The following is a 25,897-nucleotide window of genomic DNA, read 5'->3' as shown; positions in this document are numbered from 1 at the left end:
CCAGGAAAATGCAGAATCAACTGGTGGAAAAAACATTTTTAAAGTGCTTTTGTAATATTTACTTGTAATATTCCATATAGTTCAACACCTCAAAATAACAGTTTTCTCATAAATGCCTACACATTTTTACATCAGCCAGGAAGTAGCTGGTGACCACATGTATACACTTTGGGAAGGGACCCATAATTATCTTGAGAATGTGGTCACATGGAACATTTTTTATTTTTGCATTAAACATAAAAGGGCAACATAAAACAGATACTTTTATCACAGCAAGAATTCATTAAAATGAAAGCATTGGTAGTGTGAAAACACCCAACTTGCAATTATAAAAATAGAAAGCCTCCAAAACTTGCTGCCAGAACGCAGCCAGTTTCCCAACGCCACTTGTGAGTGGTTTTCAAACACCCGCGCGCCTCGGACCCACTGGGCCGGGGCGGGGCGGGGGCGCGGCGTCGCGGGGCAGTACGTGGCGGGGGCGGTGGCGGTGGCGGTCAGGTTGCTGGGCTCCTGATTGGGACTGAGCAGCCCAGGGATGTGCATTTCTGAAGCGTTTCCAGGCGATGCCGCTGCTGGCCCCTGGCCCCCGCCACCCTGTCGAGCGCTGTGTGAGGAGCACTGCTGCATGAGGTCCAAGTATCGTAGGAAAGATGGCCTGATAAAATCTGAGCGCTGCACAGGAGTTTTGCTTTGCATGTCAGGCCAGCGGCTTGTCTCGGCAGTTAGGGAATCTGCCCGTCCCCCGCTGCTTGAAGGCAGCCCCCTCCCCCCGCCCCCCGCATGCTCCTGGGGGCTGCTGCCAGAAGCTACTGGGGGTAGGAGCAAGGGGAAATTGTCCACTTATCCTCCTTATTGTCCTTTTAAAATTTACTGCAAAAGGGTGGTATTGTACATAGTCACACTGCTACCTACCATGTTCTTTTTCTTCCAGTAGAAAATTTTTGTGGGTTTAATTTTTTTCTTTTATTATTCTTCCCCTGTGCGCCCACCACATACACAATTTGAAGAGTTAAAAAAAAAAATCTTTACCCTTTTACACTTCTAATCTATCCAGGTCCTCCTGAAGACAGTTCCTACCACAGAGTCTCAGCGGTGTTTGGGGAGATGTCAGTCCTCTGCCTCCCTCCGGGGACCAGCTTCAGCGAACGACTCCCTGCAGCCTTCCTGGTAGATTAGTTGACATTTGCAGTACACCTTGGGAGGGAGGAGAAGCGGAAATCATTCTCAGATGTTCAACTGAAACACATTTCTAATTGAAAGCACGAGGAGAATGCACACATGAAAGTGCCCGAGGGCGATCTCTGGCAGGAGCCCAGCTCGGGAAGCCCAGGCCAGTCTTTGCCCAGGGCCGCCTCTGTCCTCTTCGGGTGGAGCCTGTTTCCATTCCTGGGGCATTCCATAAATACCCGTGGCCGAGAAGGGACCCGATGATTATCCGTCAGGAAAACGCTGATAAATTAGAATCCTGAACTCTGGAAGGGCATCGCTTTTGACTTTGAATTCTAGAAGCCTAATATGGAAAGAGCCCTTGGGGACCATTTTAGAACAAGCAGCTACTGCCCTCCGTCTGCCCCCAACCATGTACAGGTGCGGAGGCCAAGGTTCAGAAACTCATTCCAAGGGCACCGAGGGAGCTGGCTGCGTTTTCTTTTCTTTTCTTATTCTATTTTTAAGAATTCTTCCCAACTTTTGGAATATTTGTCAGTTTAGTATTCTGACACTTGACACCCATTTCTTGTCATTATTTACTGTAACTAATAGGATTCATATTGTAGAAAGATGAGAAAAGCCTTGTCTCTCTTTAATAAAAAATGAAGTGGGTTTCCGAGCTTTTTGGTTTCTTCCGCAACGGAGTCTCCTCTGGCTCATAGCCCTCATCTCTTTTGTAATTGTCTGTGGCCTGAATCTTGCATTGAATTTTGAGAGATTTAATACTGTGGCCCCAAGAGTTTCAGTCAGAGGTGTACTGATCGCAAAAGGTTGGCACGAATAGATGTATTTGGACACACAAAGAAGGGACTGAAGAAATCATGTCCAGAGGCGAATGACATTAACCTAATAAGATTATGTCAGTGATGTCTGAACTCCCAGGGGACCTATGATAAAATCCACTTACCTTACCCATGACTCATAGCCCTGCTAGCTTTAAAACTCTGCTTGGCCACCAGCCTGATGAGTCAAAGTACACACGTGTCGTAGCAAATAGAGATAAAGAGATCGTTTCTTTTTGGTTGCCTTTCATTAGAAAATTAGGGATGGTGTACAGTGCACTGGCAAATGCATAAAAATGTATATTGGATGACTCTCAACCTATTTGATCTTGAATTTCTCTCATGTAAATAAAAAGTGGGTTGGACCAGATTTCTGAACAATTGTCTCTAAGCTCTGATAGCTTTTGCAAGATGAAGTCTGTAGCACTTTTTGAGGGGTTGGAATTGGGCTTGGGCTTTTGTTCTTTTGCCAAGCCATGCTTGGATATCTAAAATTTAAACATAAGCCACAGAGCACAAATTAAAGAGAAGGGCAGAGCATTTTCTGAAGTTTTTCTTGTGTTTCCGATGCATTTCTGAGAGGCAGCTGTAGTAAAGAGATGAAGAGCGATGGCTTGAGAGCCAGTTCTCTCAGAGAGAAATCTCAGCTCTTCTATGTGCTAATAATCGTGTGACCTTTGGCAAACTACAAAACCTGTGTCTGTTTCTTCATCGGTAGAATGGTCAGAATAAAATATCTACAAAATGGTTGCTGGGGGATTAAAGTTGTTGATAAATAGTGGGACAATGCCCGACACATAGGAAGAGGTTAATAAATGTTAGCCACCATCACTATCCTCATGGTCTTGATGCCTTTAAGTATGGCTTCTTTGTATCGGGGATCGTCTGGATGCTGCTGTGAAGCCTGTGGAAGAACTAGTGAAGACTGTCATACTCTTCTTCAAACCCGTGTTTTGTGTTCTCTCTCTGCAGCCAACTGTGTGCCCCCGTGCCAGAATGGAGGGATGTGTCTCCGGCCTCAACTCTGTGTGTGTAAACCTGGGACCAAGGGCAAAGCCTGTGAGATAACAGCCGCCCAGGACACCTCGCCATCAGTCTTTGGAGGGCAGAGTCCCGGGGTTGCTTCCTCCTGGGTCCCTCCTGAGCAATCAGCAAAACACACTTCATCTAAGAAGGCAGACACGCTACCAAGAGTCAGTCCCATGGCCCAGATGACCTTGACCCTCAAGCCGAAGCCTTCAGTAGGACTCTCCCAGCAGATACATTCTCAGTGAGTGTTTTGAACTGGCTTCCGGCTCAGGAGCTGCTTAATTACTCTCTTCGATGAATTGCTTTAAACCACTCTCCTTTTCCTGCACAGTTTGCAGAAGTCACTAGTATACTAATGCCTGTCTTTCTCTTCCTTGAGATTTTACATGTCATGCTTATATACCAAGTCTCTTAAAATATATCTGATGTGTGTGTTTAGCCTCTGCAGAGGAGAATTACTATATATAAGCACAAACCAGAGCAAGGGCAAAGATTATAGGGATCAAAGTTGTAAGGGAATAATAAAGGTAACTTGTTTGATTGTGGAAGAGCTGTGAGTTAAAAAAATTCTTTTCTTGGTGGGGTTGCTCGAGAATGTTGAAAGAATAACTTAAAAAAGGAAAATAGTGTGATTTTAAAAGATAATATGGAAAAGGTAGGAACTCCACTTTGCACAGAGAAGGTATCCAAATGAAAGTGAGTCCTCGGAAAGAGAATTTCTCAGCCTTGGTAGCAGGTTAAGTGTTGCCGTGCAGGTCCGTTTTTGGTGAATGAGCTTGTGTTCTATTTTGGGAACATGGTCTTTTCTTAGCATTAATGAAGTGCTATTCTGAACAAAATGAGAAACCTTGGATAAAGAACGATTCTTTCTGTCCTCTGGGGTCGCATTGGAAGCCTCTTCTTGGCTCCTGAGATCCTTACAGAGACTGTTTCCTTTTAATTAGCTACTCTACGTGGATAACAAGATGCAGAATTTACTGCAACTATCACTTGTCATTTGTCTAGGAATGTAAAATACAGGAAGTTCTCAACTTCAAAACGGGGTTGACCCAGCAGTTCATTTGTAAGCTTGGAATTTTCAATGTTTTCTCCCTCCTAGAAACAGCTTCCACGTGGTGGTTAGTATCCAGTCAACCCACAGACATTATTTAATCTGTTTCTATAGATGAAATTATCCTAATTTATCCTTCCCATTTGAATAGGCCACCTACTGTCCCTGCAGAGTGGGGTCCTCATAACTTTTTCTTTCTCCTTTTATTCTCTCTTCACTCCTCTTCTTTTTGTTTTTCTTCATTTGTCTTTCATTTTTTCTTGTCTCATACTTCAGCTCTCCCGTGATAAACAGATTGGTGGGGGGCTAGTTTGAAATCTAACCACTTTACTAGCATTTCAATGGGAAAATATCAAAATATTCTGCAGCTCACAGCAAGAAGGAATGGTTGTTATAAGTAATAACTTAGTAACAGTTTTCCTAACTAATACTTAGTAACTTAGCCAGGTACTGTTTCAAATGCTTTGCATATATTTTTAGTTTACAACTCACAATGACCCCGTAAGTTAGGTACTGTTATTAACCCCATTTTACAGGTGAGAAAAATGAGGCACAGTGTGGTTAAGTGATTTATTCAAGGTCACACAGTTAATAGGTGAATAATAATAATAATAATAATAGAAATAAAAAACCGTTTGGATTTAAATGGAGGCAAAATATGGAGAATAAGAGTTAGGCTTTAAGGGGAGGCAGGCGGGACCCAGCATCCACGCCCGGAAGTAGAGGGTGGCAAACTTTTTCTGTAAAGGGCCTGATAGTTTTCAGCTTTGTAGGACATATGGTTTCTGTTGCTGCTCCTCAGTTCTGCCATTATAGCACAAAATAAGCCACAGACGATGCCGAAGTGAATGAGCGTGACTGCTCCAATAAAACTTTATTTATGACTATTGAAATGTGAATGTCATATAAATTTCACATGTCACCCAATATTATTCTTCTTTTGATTTCTTTTCAACCCTTTAAAAATATAAAAATCTTTCTTAGCTTGTGGGCCATACAAAAAACAAGCTGTGGGCCAGCTTTTTGGCCCATAAGCTGTGGTTCGCTAACCCCTTCTCTAAAGGATAGTAGTGCTTTTTTTGGTGCCAGAACACGAATGTAACTGTGTCTTTGAAATGATATAAAGCTTTGATTATATCATACCGAGACATCTCTCTTCCAGCATTGTTCTGGACTTTAAAAACAAAGAACAGTTCTGTGTTGAACTATGCCTTGGCAATCAAGAGTCAGATTACTGTGCATTGCAATTATTTTTCTTTTCCTAGCATCATTACTTATATAAACTGTGAAGTAATTTACAAGCGACATCATTCATCTTGGATATCACCATCCACTATTAGACTTTGACCCTCTGTGATGTGTATATATGGATTGTTAGTGAGAACCATATGTCAGATGTCAAATAAAGGAATGACCTTTTTCTTCTTTTTTCTTTCTTTCTTTCTTTTTTTTTTTGGTAGCAGCGGTATAATTTAGACAAGAATGTTGTGAGTCAAGGAGGAGGCTAGGGTTTCAGCTCTAACTTGGCTCTGGGAAAAATAGAAGTCATTACAGGCATACCTTGTTTTATTGCGCTTCCTTTTATTGTACTTTGCTTTATTATGCTCTGCAGATATTGCGTGTTTTGTTTTGTTTTGTTTTGTTTTGTTTTGTTTTTACAAATTGAAAGTTCGTGGCAACCCTGTTGCCACAGTGTGTCTGTTGGCGCCAGTTTTCCAACATGGACAGGGAGTGCTGGTTGGGTGAGGGTTCTTGTGGTTTGAAATAAGCTGTCAGAGGAGGCCCTGCTGAGAAGGTGATATTTAGACAAAGGCCGGGAGCAGACGAGGGCATGAACCATGAAGGGGTGCGGGGCTGGGCGGAGGCCCTGAGGCCCGCATGTATTGGGCTTGTTGGAGGAACAGCCACATTAGGGAAACTGGAATGTTAGAACAACACGTTTTAGGCAGGTGGGTATTAGATGAATTGCTTTTACCTTCAGTTGAATTTGTTTTAGATAGCTTGACTTAGAACCAGATACAGAGTTGTTTGGGAAGTCAAAGGAAGGGGCAGTTGTTTCCAGATTATGCAAAGTTGAGATGGAGATCCAGGGATGGCTCTGGAAAAGGTGGTCTGTGAGTTTGAAAAGCTGGCTTAATTTGGATACAAAGAACGAGAGAAGAATAGCCTCCCCAGGAAAGGTGATGATGTGATGTCAGAAAGCATGGTGTATTAATTGTCTGTGGTTGTGTAACAGCTCACGCCCAAATTTAGCAGCTTCAAACAATAAACGTTTATAGTCTGACAGTCCGTGGTCAGGAATGCAGGAGGCGCTTAGCGGGGAGCTCTGGGGCCGGGTCTGCCGTGCGGCTGCACTCAGCAAGGGCGGCTTCCTGGCTGCTGTCATTGCAGTGGTTGGTAATTTCATTCATTCTTTTCATGGAACTTTATTATCACGGTGTTTCTTTTTCCAGCTTTGTGGGCCGCATCGTGAATACTCCCCGAGCTGAAGAAAGAACCAAACGGTGCTTCGTCTTTCTGTATACGCATTTCAGCAGTCGCTTTGCTGATTCTTTGAACTGTTACCTCACTTTACAATACTGGATTCCTTAGAGAGTGCACATTAACACTTCAGGTTACTCTCATAATTGCATCTTATAGTTGTTGTTCACATGTAGCTGGCAACGAGAATTGCCACTGTTCGGTCACAGGTGCATCCGCAGTGTCTGCCTTGAGAGTCCTCTCTGTATAACAAGATGTTAATTCTTGTAAGTTAAAGTCGGGAGACTTCACAAAGGAGCAACATTCAAAACTGTTTAGCTTTCCAGAGCCTCTGCATCTGCCAGTGCCATTATGCACATGTATACTGAAGCTTCCTGTAAAAGTTTGTGTTCAACCCTCATGCCACCCAGGGAGGCTGTTTTGACTTGTGCACAACGTCTGTCTTTATCCTTGTTAATCATGATGGATATTATAGGTACAGACCGCGAGCTGGATGATCAGCTGCTAATGTCTTTTGACTGTGTCGAGAACGTTGGCACCATTGACCACTGCTTTGCCAAATGGGGAGCTGTTGTCTGTCCTGTGTAAGGAGGAAGCACTTTTGCAGAGGACAAGGTACCCAGTCCCCTCTCTTTCAGCCTGAGAAGGAAGTCTGGTTTTACTCAGGATGTAGGTGTCAGATCTATCTAGAGAGCTCACATGTATCCAGCCTTTTTTTTCCGCCACGCTGATGGCTATTTTCATCGTCTTACTGTGTCCTGATGTTATGAAGGATTGTGGTTCGTTTCTTTGGAAAAATTGGGTTTTTCCTGCCTCAACCAGTTGAGGGGACTGAATTTATCTAATGGTACTGACTCTCCCTCTGTTCGTCATCTTCCTGTCAGGATGTGGTGAAGAGAAATATCCTCTTAAAAGACAGGAATAATTCAAATGCATTGTCTATTTAACAAGTGAGCTTACAGTTTGCCAGGTATTTTCTAAATATAGAGAAGGACCTTTAAAATCCACAAGGTGTTGATAGGCTCTACTTTCAAAGTTCTCGAGAAATGAATACTGCACTTCCTCCATGGGTCGGTGGAGAGGAAGCAGCGTTAGGTGATGCCTGTGCCGCGGGAAGAGGGGGCGAGCCCGCACTTTATCTCTGCCCAATTCTCAGCTTCCTCTCATGGGGGTTAAGTCTCGAAAAAACTATATGCTGTGATGCTGAAAAGGTGAGAGACTTTGTGGAATGTTGCTTGAACTGTTCTGCTCTTCTAATGAACAGCAGCAACAAGATGTAAAACTGTTTCCTTTATTTGGACTCTCTCATACCCCTGAAGAACAAAGAAACCTCATTATAAAACTACACTAACAGGGAAAATTTTCGCAAGAAGTTTTAAGTTTTTTGTAGCACTAAGAGTTGAGATGGGGGCCTTGTCTGAACTTAGGAAAGAAGCCAAGGAAATGGCCAGGACACAAAGAGACAGTGTCTCCACATGATCTCCCAGACTGTAGGGGGACTTCACTCAGTGTGGCTCCCCCCCCCCCGACCCCCACTCTGCCTGCCCTCCCCCAGGTTTCCCTTCTGTGCTTCCTGTACTCCCCATTCTCGTAACACTACACAGTTTTTCATCTCTTTATCTGCATAGGTATGCAGAGGGGTGACAGTAAATATTTAATACCTTTTTTTTTTTTTTTTTTTGCTCATAGTTTTACCTGGAGAAAAACTATTAATAATGTCTAAATCCCTGTCCAAAGATTGTCCCATGTATAAGTATATTGCAGGAGTTAGTTACCTTTTTCTCTTGGAATAATACTATTTGCCTTTAAAGCAAAGTGCTTTGCATTCCTTGGATTTGATCTGTCCAACTGGTCTATGAGACGGAGGTTTTGATCTCTTCTTTATGACGGGGGAAACAAAGGCAAAGGGGTAGAAAGTTGCAGAAAAGGAACTCAATTAGTGTTCATTTCAGGACATTTTAGAGCTAGGATGACAACTAAAAATTGAACCGCTGGACTGACTTCAACATTTCATGTGCATTTAATGCAAACTTTAAAAATGGAAGTGAAATTGACATTAGGTAGAGAAGAGTACACACATCAGAAGCGCACCCAGCCTGGTGATTATGCCGAAGTGGTATCCACTCCTGTAAGAATCATCCATGCCAAAGAGAGGACCAGGGCCCGGCCTGCGCGGCCCTCTTGTCCTAGGTCTGCCCTCTTCCTCCTCCTAGTGGGAGGCACTCTTCTAACTTCTAACACCAGCGATTGGTGCTGTCTGTTTTTGAACGATATAGAAATGAATCAAACAGTGCATATTTTTTCACTCAGCGTTATGTCTGAGATTCATCTATGTAGTTTTACATGGCTGTTGTTTTCACATTTACATTGCCAAAGATTAGTCCATTATATGAATATACCGCAACTTAATGATTTATTCTGCCCTTGATGGATGTTTCAAAATTTTCCAGTTTTTATTAATAAATGCTGTGTAGGTAGTATATAGGAATTCCAGAAGACCTTTGAGAACTCATCAGGAAACCAAGCCTACGCGGGTATAGCAATGTCAAGGTTTGAGAAGGAGTTTGTAATCCATTGTGTTAAAGTTTGATCATGTTGCTATCTGTTGGTCAGCTCTGTTTTGTTGTTTGAGAAAAAAGGGCACGTGGGGAAAATGGCAGGGTGATGTAGTGTCTGAGGGGCTGGAAGCAAGGAACTTTCTCCTCCTGAGGGAGAGTGGGCAGGAGGCGTGAACTGTGGGGTGGGGGTGGGAGAGGCAGAGGAAGGGGCGGTCACCTGTGCCTTGAGCTGTCTACAGCCTGTGGGGTCCCATGAGGAAGGCTTGGCTAACAGTAGTTTTGAGATACAACCAGTAATTGACTGGGTTTAAATTCTGGTCACAGAATTATGTGGAAACTCAAAGTTTACAATTGAACAGGGCAAGCGTTAGGACAGAGTTTGTTCCTCAGTTTAATGGCTAGAAATCAGGATAGTGTTTTCTTGCTCTGTAATAATAATAATAACTAATATTTACTGAGTGTTTATTGTGTGCCAGTAGCTATTAAGTACTTTCTAAGTATTATCTCATTTAATTCTCTCACAGGAATGTGAGACAGATACTGTTATTTTTCCCATATTGCGTGATGAGGCAATTCAGGGACAGAAGGATTAAGTAATTTGCCTAAACTCATGCAGCTAACAAGTATGGAGTCGGGATTCACATTTAGACAGTCTGTAAGGTGATCTTCTTACTTCTATTGCTTTTTTCTTTGATGGCATTGGCATTCGTTTCCTATTGCTACTGTAACAAATTGTCACAAATTTAGGGACTTAGAACAACACAAATGTATTGTCTCCTAATTCTCAGGTCAGGTGTATGGAATGGAATGGGTGATACTGGGCCAACATCAAGATGCTGACAAAGCTGTGTTCCTTCTGGCGGCTCTAGGGGCGAATGCGTCCTTTCTTTCCCACCTTCCAGAGTCTGCCTTAATTCTGTGTCTTGTGACCCCTTTTCCACCTTCACAGCGGACAGTGTTGGGCTGAGTCCCTCTCTCTGCCACTCTCTGCTTCTTTCTTTTGCCCCCCTCTACCACTTTTAAGGACACTTGTAATTATTTTGGGCCCACTAGAACACTCCAGGATAATGTCCACATCCCAAGGTCAGCTGGCTGTCAGCCTTAATTCCATCTGCAACTTTAATTTCCATTTCCCACTCATGGGTTCTAGGGAGCAGGACATGGACATCTTTGTGTAGGGGGGACACCAATAGTTTAGTATTTTACCAGGGACTTGCCCTGGCCACCTTCCTTGCTACTCGAGAGTGCGCTGGAGTCACGAGGGATAATAAATAATGATCAAAATGCCCTTCAGTGAATAGCAGAGCCAGCCCTATGACTCATATAAAAGTTAGATTTAAACAGATCACGTACTTAAGGCGTACGTGGGGCCCCCACTGTTCTCTGAAATCTTGGGATCTACACACTCAGGCATTTGTGGGTAGAGGACGGGGAGTCCAAGAAATCAAGAGCCTAGACATGACCAAGTGCTAAGTGGGGCCTGGGCTCCCTTGCGCCTTTAGCCTCATGGGACTAGGGATTGAAAAGTCAACACCACTCGTAAATAAGTGCCTTTTGATATACAGGGGCCCCACCCACTACCAGGGTGTCCAGTCTTTTGACATCTCTGGGCCACACTGGAAGAAGAGGAGTTGTCTTGGGCCACACATTAAATATATTGCAGTACATAATCATAGCATATCTTGTAATGTTTTCAGTAAATTCATGATTTTGTGTTGGGCTGCATTCACAGCCATCCTGGGCTGCATGTGGCCCTTGGGCTGCAGGTTGGACACCCTGCGAGGGGCCTATGGACTCTGATTGGGGGGATTTAGGAAGGGGTGGGCAGATGTGGATAGGAGTGGGAGAGGCCCAGGAATGTCCCTCTACAGCCATTAGGCTGTGGCCCTTAAGCCTGACAAAGTCTTTCCCATATGATGGTTCTTCTCTGTTGAAATAAATTTCTGCATTGAAAATTGAATTAATTAGTTGTCAGAGGACTTGCTGGAAACTGATGGTTGGAACCAGGGTTGAAACGCCCATGAATCCACTGAAAAGTGGTTGGAACAGAGTGCAGTTTGGCTGACACAGGGGACCCGTGAGCGTTAGGCTGGCCCCGCATGGTTGATGTCAAACATGAGAATGATATTTGGAGCCTGACTCTGGGTGTTGTGCAGGTTAAAGTAAAAATTCCTCTTTACATTTGGATATGTTTGGCATTCTGTAGATACCGCCCCCCAAATCCTTCCAAGGTACCTCTGGGTTTGCACTAAATCCTCTTTCCTTGTTTTCCTTGGCCTAAGAATTTGTTTTCCTTTGAGCAGAGTGTAGACTAAATTTTAAGACCAAATTTTTATAGCAGCTCTCTGCCTCAGAGTTGGCTGGGATCAGAATAAAGAACCAATAAGATGTGAGTTCGGTACGGGGGTGGTGACAAGAACAGCTCACATTATAGAAAATATGCCCGAATAGGAAATAAAAGGCAAAGTTAAATCACCTGCATGGTAAGTATGCTTCGGGTGAGTATGTTTTTGCTGAGGCTCTTGAGGTGCAGTTCATTTTCTGCCTGTTTATTTGTGCCTCCAGTGTGTGAGAGAGGACCTAGCAGACATAGCTGATCTTATGGTCCGGGAGGCAAGAACGTCTCCGTGGCAAGAGTGTCGACTTAAACACAGAGGAAAAGGGAAACCCTAGATTTGCGAATCCAGGAGAAAACGTCCGTCATTATTCAGGACTGCTGTTTTCAGACAAAATGTTTGTGTGTGTATGCAGGGGAGCAGGAGGAACCGAAGAGCCGGGTGGGTGGAATTAACTAGTGGATCGGGGAGTGTTCCTATTGCCACCCGGGTTAGGTGGACTTTCCCATGAGCGGAGTGCAGAGGCTTCGACTGGCCCCTCTGTCCCAAGCACGTGGGACTTTATGAAGTATGAGAGAATTAGGTCCAAACCTGTGTCCACAACGAAAGGTATCTTTTCAAAATACGTCTCATTTTGCCCTGCCCTGCATCAGAGCCTCCACTGGCTCCTCAATGCTCTGAGGATAAAGGTTAATTCTCCACTCCTGGGGGACCAGACTCCTTGCTCTCTTTCTGTACCCTTTCCCCAGGTTCTCACCATACACAGGCAACAACCTGTCACCATGTCACAGGCAGGCCAAGAAGCTCCTTCCTGACACATTTTCTCTGTCACCCCAACCCAACACCCCCTGTCCCATGCACACACTCCTCTTCCCTATTTAAAATCTGCTCATTCTACCAATCTCAGTTTCACCGAGGACGCGTTCTCCGATACCTTAGTTACTCCCTGAGAGATGTGGTGGTACCTTGATACTCATCGTTAATTCTTTCTGAAACCACGATGGGTGCTGAAACCGATGAGAATGGAGCGATGAAGCATTTTCTCTCGCGAGGTTCTAGCAAATGTGACAAGTCGCAAGCAAGCGCTGAGTGCTGAAACAATTTTTTCTCCTCAAAATGTGATGAGTACAGGGTTTGACGAGTACTGAGGTATGACTGTACATTCTTAGCACCATGTTTCCTGCCCCCTTCACAACATTCATTTTAATTTGTGCGATTTACTGTACCTGGCACTATGCTTGCTTGGTGAATGGACAAATGAGGGTGATAGCATGTGACTGCTCTGAATCCAATAGTCTGACCACTCAGGAATGCAGACATTAAACCCTCTAGGCTGCCTTAGTTTCTTCAAAGTAATGAGTCACTGATGAGAGGAGGCAAAATTTACTCGGTCCGCCCACCCACCATTCTGGGATGGTAGAGCAGCCCTGGCATCTCTCCGTGAGAGATGATAGGACCCACTTCCTGTCGATCTCTCAATGTGACAAGGATTTTCCACCAGTCAGACTCCATTTAGTGTCCTGGGTCTTACCTTCTTGATCTTGCAGAGCTAAGTCTTCTTAGGATGCCTTTCTTAGGATGCCTGTGACAGGCAGAAGGCACAGTCACGAAGGTGACAGCAGAGGCCTGGCAGCCAGTCTCTTGGGAAATTCTGAGCACTGACACTGTAAATCTAGTTTATGAGCTTGAACTTTGTAGTACTCATAAGTATTTAATTAAATATTAATAATTTAAACTTTGATGCACAATTGGCTCAAGTCTCATAGACAGCAAACAGGGATGTCAGGCAAACTTCAATTATCTTTCACTTAGAGTTCATGTGATTCCAGAGCGATGGATGTGATTCATGGAGCGAACTGTTACCAAAGCAAAGAAGAAATATTTTATCAGTATTATTGTCTTTGACTAGAACTAGTCTGGATAACTTGTCCTATTTGAAACTTATTTGAGCGTCATGGAAAATAGAATGAGTGTATTAAGGTGTTTTGTTTTTTTTACATTTTCCAAAATTTTCATACAGCACGGACCATCAAGTTTCATAATTTATTGGGGTGAGTGTCTTGCCCAGAGTCATGCAGGAAGGTAGACGCAGAGCTGCGATGTGAACTTGGCCTCTGATTCCATGTTCTCTTTACTTCCTTTCAGTGCCATTTTCTGACTCTTTTTACCAAAATTGTGAAAAAAAATTTGCACGGTGTTATTGAAGCACAGTATTTTGAAATATTTTTATAAATAAAAAGGATAGAAGAGTGAAACTTTTAGTTTCATAAATTTTTAATAAACCACTGTTGTCTGACAAAAACTTGTTTATTTTCAAAACAGTCAAGGTTCACTTAGTCAAAACATAGTCTGTCTCAAGAAAATGTGACAGTTTCTTCATTATAGTAAGTTACCAATGTGTAAGTTGTTCCCCAAAATTTGAAAATTAGCTAGACTGCCCTGGCCAGGTAGCTGGGTTGGTTAGAGCATCATTCTGATACACCAAGGTTGCGGGTTCGATCTCTGGTCAGGGCACATATGAGAATCAACCAATGAATGAATGCATAAATAAGTGGAACAACAAATACCATGTCTCGCTCTCCCTTCCACTCCCTTTCTCTAAAATCAATAAATAGAATTAAATATAAGTAAATAAAAATAAAAATTAGCTGGGCTGTGTGTCACACATTAAGAATTTATTTTTAGAACTTCTCATTTTAGGGTTTTCTTGACATAGACATCACTTTATTGCTTTCAAAGTGCTGCCTTTTATTTCTTTGCCTGGTGTTGGTGTTTTGCCAAGTGCTGGTCTTTGGAGATTTGATGGACAGAATCTAAAATGAGACATCATTCTTTCTTAATTTGTTCAAAGCCTCTTTAGGCAGCAGCTAATCCTTCCTAATTATATTTCTAGGAAGGATGTTCTTAACTCAAACAGGAAGATGACATAGGCCTTTTTGAGAAGATTAGGATGCACTTTACTCTGAGAAAAGAGATTTGAAAGGAAGCAGTTTCCATTTCTCCTTTTTCACTCCTTGGGCACAAATAACCATTTTCCTCCTCCCCCCTTTGCAAAATTCTTCCTTTCTGTTCCTTTTCCATTCCTGTGGCTCCTGCTTATCTCTGGACTTAACTAAGCTCTTTTGAAGGAGTAAAAAAAAAAAGTTTCTAAAAATTCCATATCCATGTATGAGACAAGCATTTTACTACTTACTTGCCTTAATGTCTTGAAAGGTGCCCCATGAATCTAAAATGTTGGAAAATTTGGTGTGCATATTAGAAATACTTTATGCAAGGTTGAAATGCTTTGCAATTTCCTTAATTTGTTTCCATGTTACTTTGTACTAACTTAATGCAGTGATTTTTTGGTAAAACTATGTTAGTCATTGACATGTATACATGAGATATTTAGTGTTTTGGACAGTAAGTGTGGTCACTGTCAAATAAAACTTTGATAAATTATAGTTTGTAAAGTTTTAGTGGTTTTAAATGTTCCTATGATGTGGGATTTTTATCACATAACTCACAGATTTATTTCAGCTTGTTTTTCTTAGATTTTTTTTTTTTAGTGAGGTTGAATATTTTTTACATGTTTATTAATCCTTTGTATTTTTATGTGAATAATCTACTAACATTCTTTATCCTGTATTCTACTACATGGTCTTATAGAATTATTTTATTTGTAAGAGCTCTTTCCATATGAAAGTTCCCTTTTGTTAAACATTTCAAGAACTCTCAAAGGTGGGGGTACTTGTATGCAAAGAATGTGATTTGTACTTACTTACTTATTTTTTTATCCCAAAGTTTGGAAGAAACTTCTTAAATTGGATTTTTTTAGGGGGGAAAATTACCATTTGCTCATGAGGACAAGAATGCAGTGTATTATTCATTGAGTAATATACTTCAGAATTCTGTCCTATGAGAGGCTTGTTGACTGATGCAGACATAAATCTTTACGTACTACTGAACCACCTATAACTTTCCAAGCTTAAATAGTTAAATTATTTAACTATTTTTTTTTTTTATTTAATAGTGCAATTCCAGCTGGTTGCCTTATCTCAGGCCACCACCTTGAAGACAGAGTCACAATTCTCCTCACCTTCACAACACAAATTTTCAGTTTACTGTAGTTGACTCATTCAGTCTGTCAACAAATGCTTCTTGAGTGTTAACTGCATGCCTGGTAATGATCCAGCACTCCAGTTTGAGGGATCAAGCTAACATTCCTGAAAAGTAGTTCATAATGTAGGATAAGTACCTAAGTGACTGGTACCTATTATAAATTCTAGTGGAGAATTAGGAAGGGGGCAATCAGTGGGGATTGGAGTAAAGGAACACTTACTAGGGCCTGGAGGACATGGAAAAGTGGAGGAGAGGCTGACGTTTAAGTACAGGAAATCACAGGATGGAAGCTCTGCTGGGAAGGAGCCTCCTGTTTCTGCAGGACAGGTGGGAGGCTGAGGAACAGTAGGAAATGAGATCGGCTGGACAGGCTCCGATTATGCAGGGCCTTGAAAATTAGAGTGAGGATCTTTGAATGGTAATGTGAGAAATGGAGAGGTGCCTCTAATGCCACTAAAGAAGTATAAGACTTACCTGTGGGAGGCTAGATCAGGTGGTTGATAGGCAGGTTAGAGAAAGGGATGCCAAAGGAGGCCTACCTACCTCTTACAGCGACTTCTTGAAAGGAAAGCTCATTTTCTTTAAAACAGAAGGGATGCAGACTATCTACCATTCAAGAAGGTGGTCCCCTTGGATTCCTGCTGAAGAATTATGTGTAGTCTAATGATTCAATCTCTCTGTCTCTTTCACACACACACACACACACACACACACACACACACATGTGCATGTCAAGACAAATAATACATAATCTCCTTTACTTAGGGAGTGGGAGAAAGTGGTGGCTGCCTTTGAATGCTGCTTTTTCCTTATTCTACTCTATCCCTGCATTTAAATTCACCAACCCATAATCAGAACCAGATTCTTCTGTGTTGATCAGACTAACACTTTTGAAAACATATTTTTTTGACAGTTCATCATACTCTGCAGAAAAAAATCAAGGTTTTGGTTTCGTCTTCAAATGTTCATCGAACTTCGATTTTCTCTCTTCACCTCTGTTGGCTTTTGCTGTAAGCATTTCATGCTGTTGCTGCTCCTTGAACGCATATCTCTGCGCTTCCTCTCTTTGGTTTTCATGCTCTGCTAGAATCCCACATTGTTCATGATGTCTTTACTGATAAACTAGAAATGAGCCTTGGATAAAGTGTATATCTTTCTAGTTGGATTGCATTATCTAATTGCTAGTTGGATGGTATGCATTCTCATTCGTTAGTATATAATATAATTTAACAAAAAGAATTACCCTTAATTAAAGTCTGTAACAAAAGTCTCATTATTTATTGGGTGATGTTAAATAATAAATAATGCAATTTTATTTCAGATTTTGCTTCTGTTTGTTGTTTAATTGTGCAGTGGAGCCAAAGGTTGCTAGGAGAGTTTTTATGAGTTGCTTTGTGATCAGTCAGGTAACATGCTACTTGATGGTCATGGCAAGGTTTCCCTTCACAGAGTCAGAAATGCTTTCCAGCACTTTTTGCCTCATTGGAAACACCAAGCAGCAGTCATGCATGAATCCCTCGCTTCTGTAGCATCTTTGAAGAAAAAGGTACACCGGCCACAGCGAAAGAGGGCATTTGTGAGCGTGCTATTTCCCAGGAATAGCAGGACCCGGAAGCTCACTGGCTGTAGCTGGACATGCTTCCTTTTGTATGGAGATGCTGCCTCTAGTGCTTCGGGAGGAAAAGCACACTAGAAAATAGTGCAACCTTATGGTGCCATCTGTCTTGAAAAGGAATTATTTTTTATTGTCTGCTTCATAGTAGTTCCTGGACAACTAATAAACTTGAACTCACATGGGTGCTATTTTGCATATGGACAAGTTCCGCCAGGGAAAGCCTTTAAAGCTTTATTTCAAAGGGGCCTCAAAGTTGTGGGATGAGTTCATTTCCCCAAAAGCGGCTAGAAATTTTGCACCTGCCCAGCTTCCTGGGAGAAAGGAGACTCTATGGAGGGGTCATCTCACCTTCTCTCTCTTGATCTGCCTTGTGATGAGTTTTCAGGATCTCTCTCTGGCTCTCTCTCTCTCAGTACTTTTTCCCTAAATTCAAAGTTTCACTTTCTCCCCAGGAGTGTCTTATATTTCTTTTTGAGGAGAACATAGTACGGATACACAGATCTACAGAGTTACAAGAATGAGGCCAAACTTGGAGGTGTGGTGTTTTCTTTAAGGAAAAAAAAATGGATAAACGCTTTTACTTCTCAGATTTTCTGAGAATGTATTCAAATGGGAAAATAAAACAAAAATTATTTTATTTAACCTATGAAAACACTTGATAATATAACCTAATTAAGATGATTTAAAAGTCCAAGTATTTAGAGGTGATAAAAGCAATGGTGAAATCTTGGAGGTGAGTATTTCTTTTTAGTTAGCTGGGCTGCTACTTAAAGTTTTGTAAGATAAACGTATGTACACTAAAGTTGAACTACTCGTACTTCCGTTTTAAAGTCTGTGTGGATCAGAAAGTGGATTTAGTATTTTGTATCATCCTGAATGATGATAGGCTGTGGGGGCCCAGGACAACGCGGGCATGTTTTCAAAGGAATTCTTCCCTGGCCTGGATACTGTAACAAACACAACTGTACATCAGTCTGTTTATTACATACACAACATCCATAATGGTTGGGAAGGGTTTTTTTTGTTTGTTTTTTTATTTTTTTTCTAGGCACTTTTCTTATAGCTGATTATGTAAAGGGTTTGAAACAGCATCTGGTTAAAAAACTTTGGGGCTGATATTCTCTCTTAAAAAAAACCAAACTAACTAGTGAGAACTAATGAAAAAGTACAGAAAATGCAAACATCCACACCAGTCATAAAAGGGTTTAAGTACACAACGTGGGACACAATTTGAACTTTTACGATTATGCCATCGGGCAGCAGGTGGCAAGCTTTGCTTTTCAATGAACTTCGGTTTTGTTTTTATACTACGGAATGCCAAAATTTGAAGAGGGTGGTTTGAATCCACTGGAATATGTCATTTCTTGGCAGGGCAACTGTGAACCACCTCCTTCGCTCATTGTACATAATTGCCTTTCTTTGGATGCTGAAGCCGACCTTTCGGTTCCCCTTGTTGCAGATGGATAGGAATTAATTCACATGAGCAATGCTTTATTCTCTTGTGATTTTAACAACACGTTGCTAATGGAGAACATAAATTAGAAACAAATGAGTTTCTTAAGGCAATCCTTCTATGGTTTCATAAGAGATTTTGTTGTACAGTCTTAACTTAATATTAAGCTGTGTATATAACTTTTCTTTTTTGCTTCCGCTTAAAAAACAACCACTTCTAACTGGCAAGATACCTTGATATCGTGATGTGAGAAGTATAGGCATAGCTCATTTTTACTGTGCTTAGCTTTTTGCCCTTCACAGGTATTGTGTTTTTTACAGATTGGAAGCAAGACTCTCCACTAGCAAAAAAGATTACAATTTGCTTTATTACGGTACTTGCTTTATTATGGTGGCCTGGAACTGAACCCATGGCATCTCCGAGGTATGCCTGTAATTAAAATGGAATAGAGTTCCATGAAAGTATTTTAGGGAAATTAAAGAAGAAAAATATATTGGAGACCAGAATTGAAAGCTATTATCTTCCCTTGGACAATAACGCGTGCTTCATCAGGGTTGGGATTTCAAGTCTGGAAAAGAGACTGAGCTTCAAGGCGGGAGTGATGGTGAGGCGGACACCAAATTATTTCATACATGGTTTGTTTGTTCATAGTTTTTATATAAAAAGGTTCCTTCTTGGGCAGTTATTTTATGCATTTTGAAAAACGTGGGAGAACTGAGAAGAGTGAAGAAGCATATGATTCACTGCAAACGCTTAATAGACTACAAATACTCAATACTTGCTATTTACCCAGTGTTTTTCTAGGCCTTTTGTTAGAAACAACTTCATATGGGCTCTACTATTTTTATGTTCATAATTTTATATGTTCTTAACTTTTAAAATTCCAGCTCTGTATTTTTATTTTTTGTCATTAGAAAATATGTCACTTACAAAAAGACACATAATTTACAACACCTACATCGTTTAAAGGATAGTAATGAAAGCCAGAAATCTCATGTGCACTGAAGAAATAAAACACTATCGTCACCTTTGCTCCCTCTGTGGCCTTTCCCCATACCTTACCCTCTCTCTACCACAAAGTAATTCGTATTACCCATTCCCTGTTTTGCTTTATAATTTTACTGTGTTATTCGGTTAGCCAGTTTGTGACTTTTAAATACATATAATATTTTTGTATTCTTCTGAGACTAGCTTTTTTGGCTCAGGTGTCGACATTCATCCAGGATAGGGGCTCTCAGACTTGAGCCTGTCAGACTCACCCCGTGGCCGTCTAACGCCCTGCTTGCTGGGCCCCCGCCTCAGTTTCCTATTTAGTAGGTGTGGGAAGAAGGGTTTGCATGGTTAACAGCTTGCAGGTGATGCTAATGTGTTGGCCTCAGGACCACACTTTGAGAACTGTTGATTATCCTGATGCTTTATAGGTGGGGTTCATGTATGTTTCCTTTGTATAGGATCCCATTGTATGAATATGCCACAGTTTATATCTCCGTCTTATCGATGATGGGTACTTGGGTTGTTTCCAGTGTTTTGTTGTTCCAACAGTGTTGTGTTGAGGTTTTTTTGTCTTTTTTTACATATTTTTAAGAGTTTTTATAGAATGGAATAAAAAAAGTGTTTCACTTTTACCAAGGTTAAATTTTTTGTTGTGAAACTTTTGCTTGAGAAACATACTCTGCTTTGAGAAATGCCTGTTTTATAGGGAGCGCTTGTCAGAGTTTGAAGCTCCTCATCTAGGGCAGTTAAATTGATCAGTGTTTTCTTTTATAAATTGTGTTATTTTGATTAAGAAATCCTTCCCTTATTGCTCTAAGACATTTTTCTGTATTTTAAGCTTTTCCTTTCACACTTGGTTAATCCACCTGGAATTGATTTTTAGTATGGTGTGATTTTCTTTTCTGTAGGGATCACTTACTGTCTTGGGACTATGTATTGACTAACTTTCCCTTCCCCACTAAACCATGGTACATATATTTGTCATATGCAAGTTTCTAAATATATGTAAGTCAGTTTCTGAATTCTCTATTCTGTCACATTGGTCTCTATCCTTGAGTCAATACCTTCCACACTATAATTGTATAATAGGCCTCAGTAGGCAAATTCTCCCTCTTTGCTGTTCAGCTCTATTTCCATATAATTACAGAATCAGCTTCTCACTTTATTTTTAAAACCTGGCTGGGATTTTAATTCTTACATTGACTCAGTGTATAATTTTGAGATGAATATGCATCTTTTTGATATGGACTATGCATAAATATGTCCCTCTTTATTTAGATCTTTAATGTTTTTTAATACAGTTATGATTTTCTTCATGAGGATCTTGTATATCATTTGAAAGATGTATCCATATGATATTCCTGGTTACTGTTATAATGGAATTTTTTCTAAAATCTCATTTTCAAGTGTGCTTTCGTATAGAAATGAAGTTGTATGTTTTTTGTGCACTGAAACTCTGCTAAGTTCAGTAATCATGGTACATTGCCTGATCGATTCTCTTGGGATTTCTATAGAAAGTCCTATCATAATGATGAGAGGTTGTTCTCCTCTTCCTTGTACCTGTGATTTTTGCGCCTTATTGCATTGGCTGGGGCCTCCAGTTCGCTGTGAAAAAGAAGTAATGACAGCGATGGGCATGGCTTCTCCCTTTAAAGAGAGTTCGGTTTCCCTTTCATCATTGAGAACTGCATTTGCTGTAGGGCGTTTGTAGGTGCCCTTTATCAAGTTAAGGAGAGCCCTTGTATTGCTAGATTGCCAGGAGTATCAACAGATGTTGAATTTGATCATTTGATCTGCTGGTTTGATCATATGGTTTTCTTTTATCTTTAATGTGGAGAATTATATTAAAAGGTTTGCTAATGTTGGAACAACCTTGCATTCGTATAATAAACTTCACTTGGCTATGGTGTCTTTTTAAAAAAATCTTTCAGCGCTTTCAGTTTACATCTGTATTCATGAGTGCGCTGGCGTATAATTTTACTTTCTCACACTGTTTTGATATGATTTTGGTATTAAGGTGATGTTAGCTCAATAGAATGAGCTGCGGAGTGTTCCTTCTCGGGACTTTTTTGAGTGAATTTTGTATAAGATTGGATGTTTGGTGAAACTCGCTTATAAAACTATTTGGGCATTTTCCATGAGGGTGATCTAATTTTTATTGTCACTTTGTGTTTTTTATTTGCACTTGAATTTTTTTCTTTAACTTTTTTTTTTTGGTTTTCCTTTTGGATTGATCAGCTTTCTTTTTCTCTCCTCTCATTTTTTCTTCTCTCCTCATAAACTACTTTGGATTATATGTACTCCATTTCTGTCTTGTTAGTGGTTATTCCAGATGTTTACCCCAAATGCATATATTTAAATGCACAAAGGCAAAAGATATTCAGTATTTTTACCTTGCTAGCAAATAACATAAGGCCTTAGTACATTTCAACTTCGATCATTCCCTCCAAAGGACTGTGCTATTATTTTTCAACATTTCAATTAAAAGACCTTAATCCTGCATATTAGATATTATATCATGCTTTGTATTGTTAATGCTTATTTAGATCTTTCACACATTTACCATTTTCTTTGTCCACCATTCTTACTTGCATTTTAGACATTCTCTCTGGGACAATTTTCCCTAAAGTGCCTCCTTTGGAAATTCCTGTGGCGAGGGTCTTTTTTCTTCACTGGATTTTACTGGTTGTGCTGTGTAGCTTGGCAGTTATATTTCTAAGCATTTTAAAGCCAGTTTCCATGGTCTCCTGGCTCCCCTTGTTAATTATTAAATCAGGCGATGATAAAATCATAGACTGATCAGTCTGATTCTTGTTCCTTTACAGGTCATCTTTCTTTTTTTCTTCTGTTTAGATTTTATTGATCTTGCTTGGAGTTTATTGGGATTATGATGTGAGAATTCATGTTTTTCACTTTTGGAAAATTCCTCGTCACTCTTTCCCCTCTTTGGCTGTTACCGCTCCCCAGTTCTCACGTCTCGCAAGTGTAATTAGACAGCGAGCACACCTTTTCGTTCTGTTCTCTGTGTCTGTCGCCTCTCTCCTGCCTTCTTCCTTGCCTGTGCGCTGCATTCAGGTCAGCTTCTTCCCCTTCTTTTCTCTGCTGAGCTCTGCTCGACCAGCCGCCATCCTCTGGGTTACCCATCACAAATGGTATTTATTTTTTACATTTTGAAGTTCTTTTTCATATCTAGTCTATATTAATGTCACTTTGTCACTCAGTCAGAATTTCAACATCTTTATAAATGTTAAGTACACTTATATTCTGTAGCTTACAGTTCCAATCTAATCTGTACTTGTTTCTGGCCTGATGCTGCCATTTGCTTTTTGTCTAATTCTGGCATATTTCCTTGTGTATTTTCTGACTTGTAATGTTCGCTGGAATTTTATCTCTAGAATTCCGTAAGATCCAGTTTTCAGGTATGTTCCCACAGAGGGTGTTTGTGTTTGCTTTTAACAAGTTCTTGCGATCCAGGCCCACTTTTAACTAAATTTTGGAGTTGCTGTCTTCTCAGTCATGAAGATATTTTTTATTTGGCTGCCAAACCTGTGCAGAGGAGGACGAATAATCAGGAATTCTTACACGAGATGAATTTTGTTGTTGTTACTGTAACTTTTTATGTTCACCAAAACCTAAGTTGAGTCGGGCGTATATCCTTACGTTCACTCGTTCACATTTTCTTCGTTTTGCCTATTAACTGTATTGCCCTTTGGTCTTATGTGGGATCTTTTATCTTGTACAGTTACCAGCTTCTGTCCCTGTGCCTTGTAATCTAGGCATCTAGAAATGGCAGATGCCCCTCCAGGGCAAGTTCCCATTCTGGTGCCAACTCATGTCCCTGCATTCATGTTCTCTCGGGGTTTCTGGCCTCTGAGAGTTTCTCTTAACTCTCCTGCCAGCTCAACCGTAGCTCGATATTCTGTCCAGTAATTTTAGTTGTTTGATCCTAGCAAGTGTTCTCTGGACATCTAACCCTCTACTTTGCCAGGAGTTGCGATCTGAGTTCATTTATATTACAGGATTTTTGTTCTGAGAAATTAGAAGCTTAATGTTCAGAGAAGAAACCATGAAGTCCCTTGTTCTGCAGGAGCTCCCATCACAGCTGAGCAACTGCCCTCTGGGTCCTTGGAGAGGTTCAGGGTTCGCTTATCCGACCGAGTGGCCAGAGAGCCTGAGGGATCTCGAGGGCCCTCTGCAGCTGGTCCCCGGGTCCGCCCCTTGCCACCCGACCGGCACACCTGTGCTCTTGGCTGTGCCTCCATTTCCTGTCCTTTGTCTTTTTGTCCCTAGCCTAGTAGTTAAACCTTGTCTCCTGTTGCTTCATTTTCCACAGTAGTTTCACTCGGGCTTTCTTTAGGCCTCACAAACTTGTACTGTTGGAGTACTGATCACTGTATTCAGAGGTTAAATTGGCCTTTGTGTGTTGTAATCCCACTCTTCTCTGTGAGGATTTGAGAGAAAATCGAAGTACTGTTCGTTACTACCCAGGGAGAAGGAGAGGGATAGCAATGTTATGGGGTCGGGGTGGAGGGTCGTTGCTGCTCCTGTTCCGGTGGTGTCTGATGGGAAGAAACTGCACTGCTGATCCAAGGAGAGCCAACACCCCACTGATACGTGCTTTGAAAACCAAGACTACTTCTGAATTAGTGTAGCTATTATCGCTATAAATAGTATTAATATTGTATCTATTTTGAGTGTGTTTCTTCTTGGTTCTAAATTTATAACCAATTTATTTATACAATTTATGCTGATTTAGACTCATCCCTTGCAGTGACCACCTGTAACTTGGCAGCCTGTAGGTTGCCAGATATATCAGGACACCAAGTAAAACATCTTTTCTAACCAAAATTGAAATACAGTGTATTTTTGGCTGACCAGTTCTAATCACAGGCTTGTCTAAATCACTGAGAAATTACATGTTATGTTTGTGGGGGGCTATAATAATATAATCATAGGCAATTAAATTTAAATTGAGGGAGCGAATGAAGTTTCATATTTTGGGGGGCCCCTTGTTGTTTCTTTTTGAGAAATCTGAGTTGGAATATGATAACCATCAGTGTAGTATGTCAGTTTCAAACCTGCGGTGATAATGGGTTTGGGAAGGCCGGTCCTGGGGCAAGGCAAGGCTGGTAGTGCTGCTGAAAGTGGAGGTTTTCAATACGAGACATTGGTTTTATATATGATTCATGTTGGGACTGAAAACAGGAAGGAGAAGGAGACCAGGCACAGAATCCTGGAGTGTCTGAGATCAGATGAGCCATCTAAAGGGACAGGTTGTAGAGTCTGGGAGTGGTTGGCAAGGGCCATGTAGAGCCTGGGACAGTGAGCAGAGTGTGGAGGACAGAGACCCATAGAGGTTTCATCTATTGGCATAGACGGAAACAAGTGATTTTTACGTGAAGGATAAGCTTTGGGTTTGCCGTCATGATCACTGATTGTAGGAGGTGATCATTAGTAGTTAGTGGGAGGCGACAGGCAGGAGGGAATTCGTCGGGGATCTGAGGATGAGGGTAAACCCAGATGTTGGGGCAGTAGGTATGGGGAGCTCCAGCTCCAGAGAGCTTCCCCAGCAACTCGTGATGAATACAGTCCTTCCCTTATTGTCAAGGCGCTCACAGTTCAGTGCAAGGCATGCACGCCTTCACGCGCACACAGAGTGACATTGCATATGATAAAGGTAACAGGAAGGGTTTTACAGCAGGTGTTCTGGGAATTGAAAGAGGAGTGATTTACCATTTTCTATTCCATGAAACCTAAACTCATGGTAATGCCCTTCGTAATATGGGCCCATCTAGCACTGGCTCACCCGTGTTCTTCACCATTCTCCAGCTTGCGCCTTCCTCCCTGTTGGCGAGTCTCCTCACTCTCTGTTACCTCCCCCACCCCCACCCCCTCCTGCACTTTTTTAAGTCCCACACTTTGTCTTCTCTTCAACTCCACCTGTCAAATCTTCCCACGAATTGTGGGACACAGTTCAGTTGCCAAGCGCCTCCTCTGAACTTCTACAATGGCCACCGTTTGTTGAGAACATTCAGTGTTTATAACATGTCAGGTGTTTTGAATGGATGATCTGGTAACAGGCTGAACAGGCTGGTTCAAAGCATTGCCTCCTGCACAGCAGAGGCGTTGGAGCGATCAGAACAGAGCTGGCCTGGGGCGGGGTGTGTGTGGGGGGGGTGGACAGCGTCTCCTGTTGTCCTGGAGGTTATTCTTTTAGTGGTGAATTACAGGAGGTCTGGAGGAGGTTCTTGGGTGAGTGGCATTTGGGGGTCTCAGGACAGTATCTTTT

The 25,897-nt window shown here is 41.4% G+C and overlaps 1 protein-coding gene across 2 annotated transcripts in view; it reads left to right on the top strand.

The window, feature by feature from the left end:
* The window catches only part of LTBP1 (latent transforming growth factor beta binding protein 1), a 367,328-nt gene that overhangs the window by 39,672 nt on the left and 301,759 nt on the right, over window positions 1-25,897 (top strand). For both annotated transcript variants that reach the window (XM_054567953.1, XM_054567945.1), the window contains exon 3: window positions 2,964-3,261. In XM_054567953.1, coding sequence (XP_054423928.1) covers window positions 2,964-3,261 — 298 coding nt within the window. The remainder of the gene's footprint in view (window positions 1-2,963; window positions 3,262-25,897) is intronic.

Source organism: Pteronotus mesoamericanus, unplaced genomic scaffold (genome assembly GCF_021234165.1).
Source record: "Pteronotus mesoamericanus isolate MK-2021 breed Mesoamerican mustached bat unplaced genomic scaffold, CSHL_Meso_final contig_101, whole genome shotgun sequence".
Lineage (NCBI taxonomy): Eukaryota > Metazoa > Chordata > Mammalia > Chiroptera > Mormoopidae > Pteronotus > Pteronotus mesoamericanus.
The sequence above is the reverse complement of the archived record's forward strand: the minus strand, read 5'-3'. Positions and strand labels throughout refer to the sequence as shown.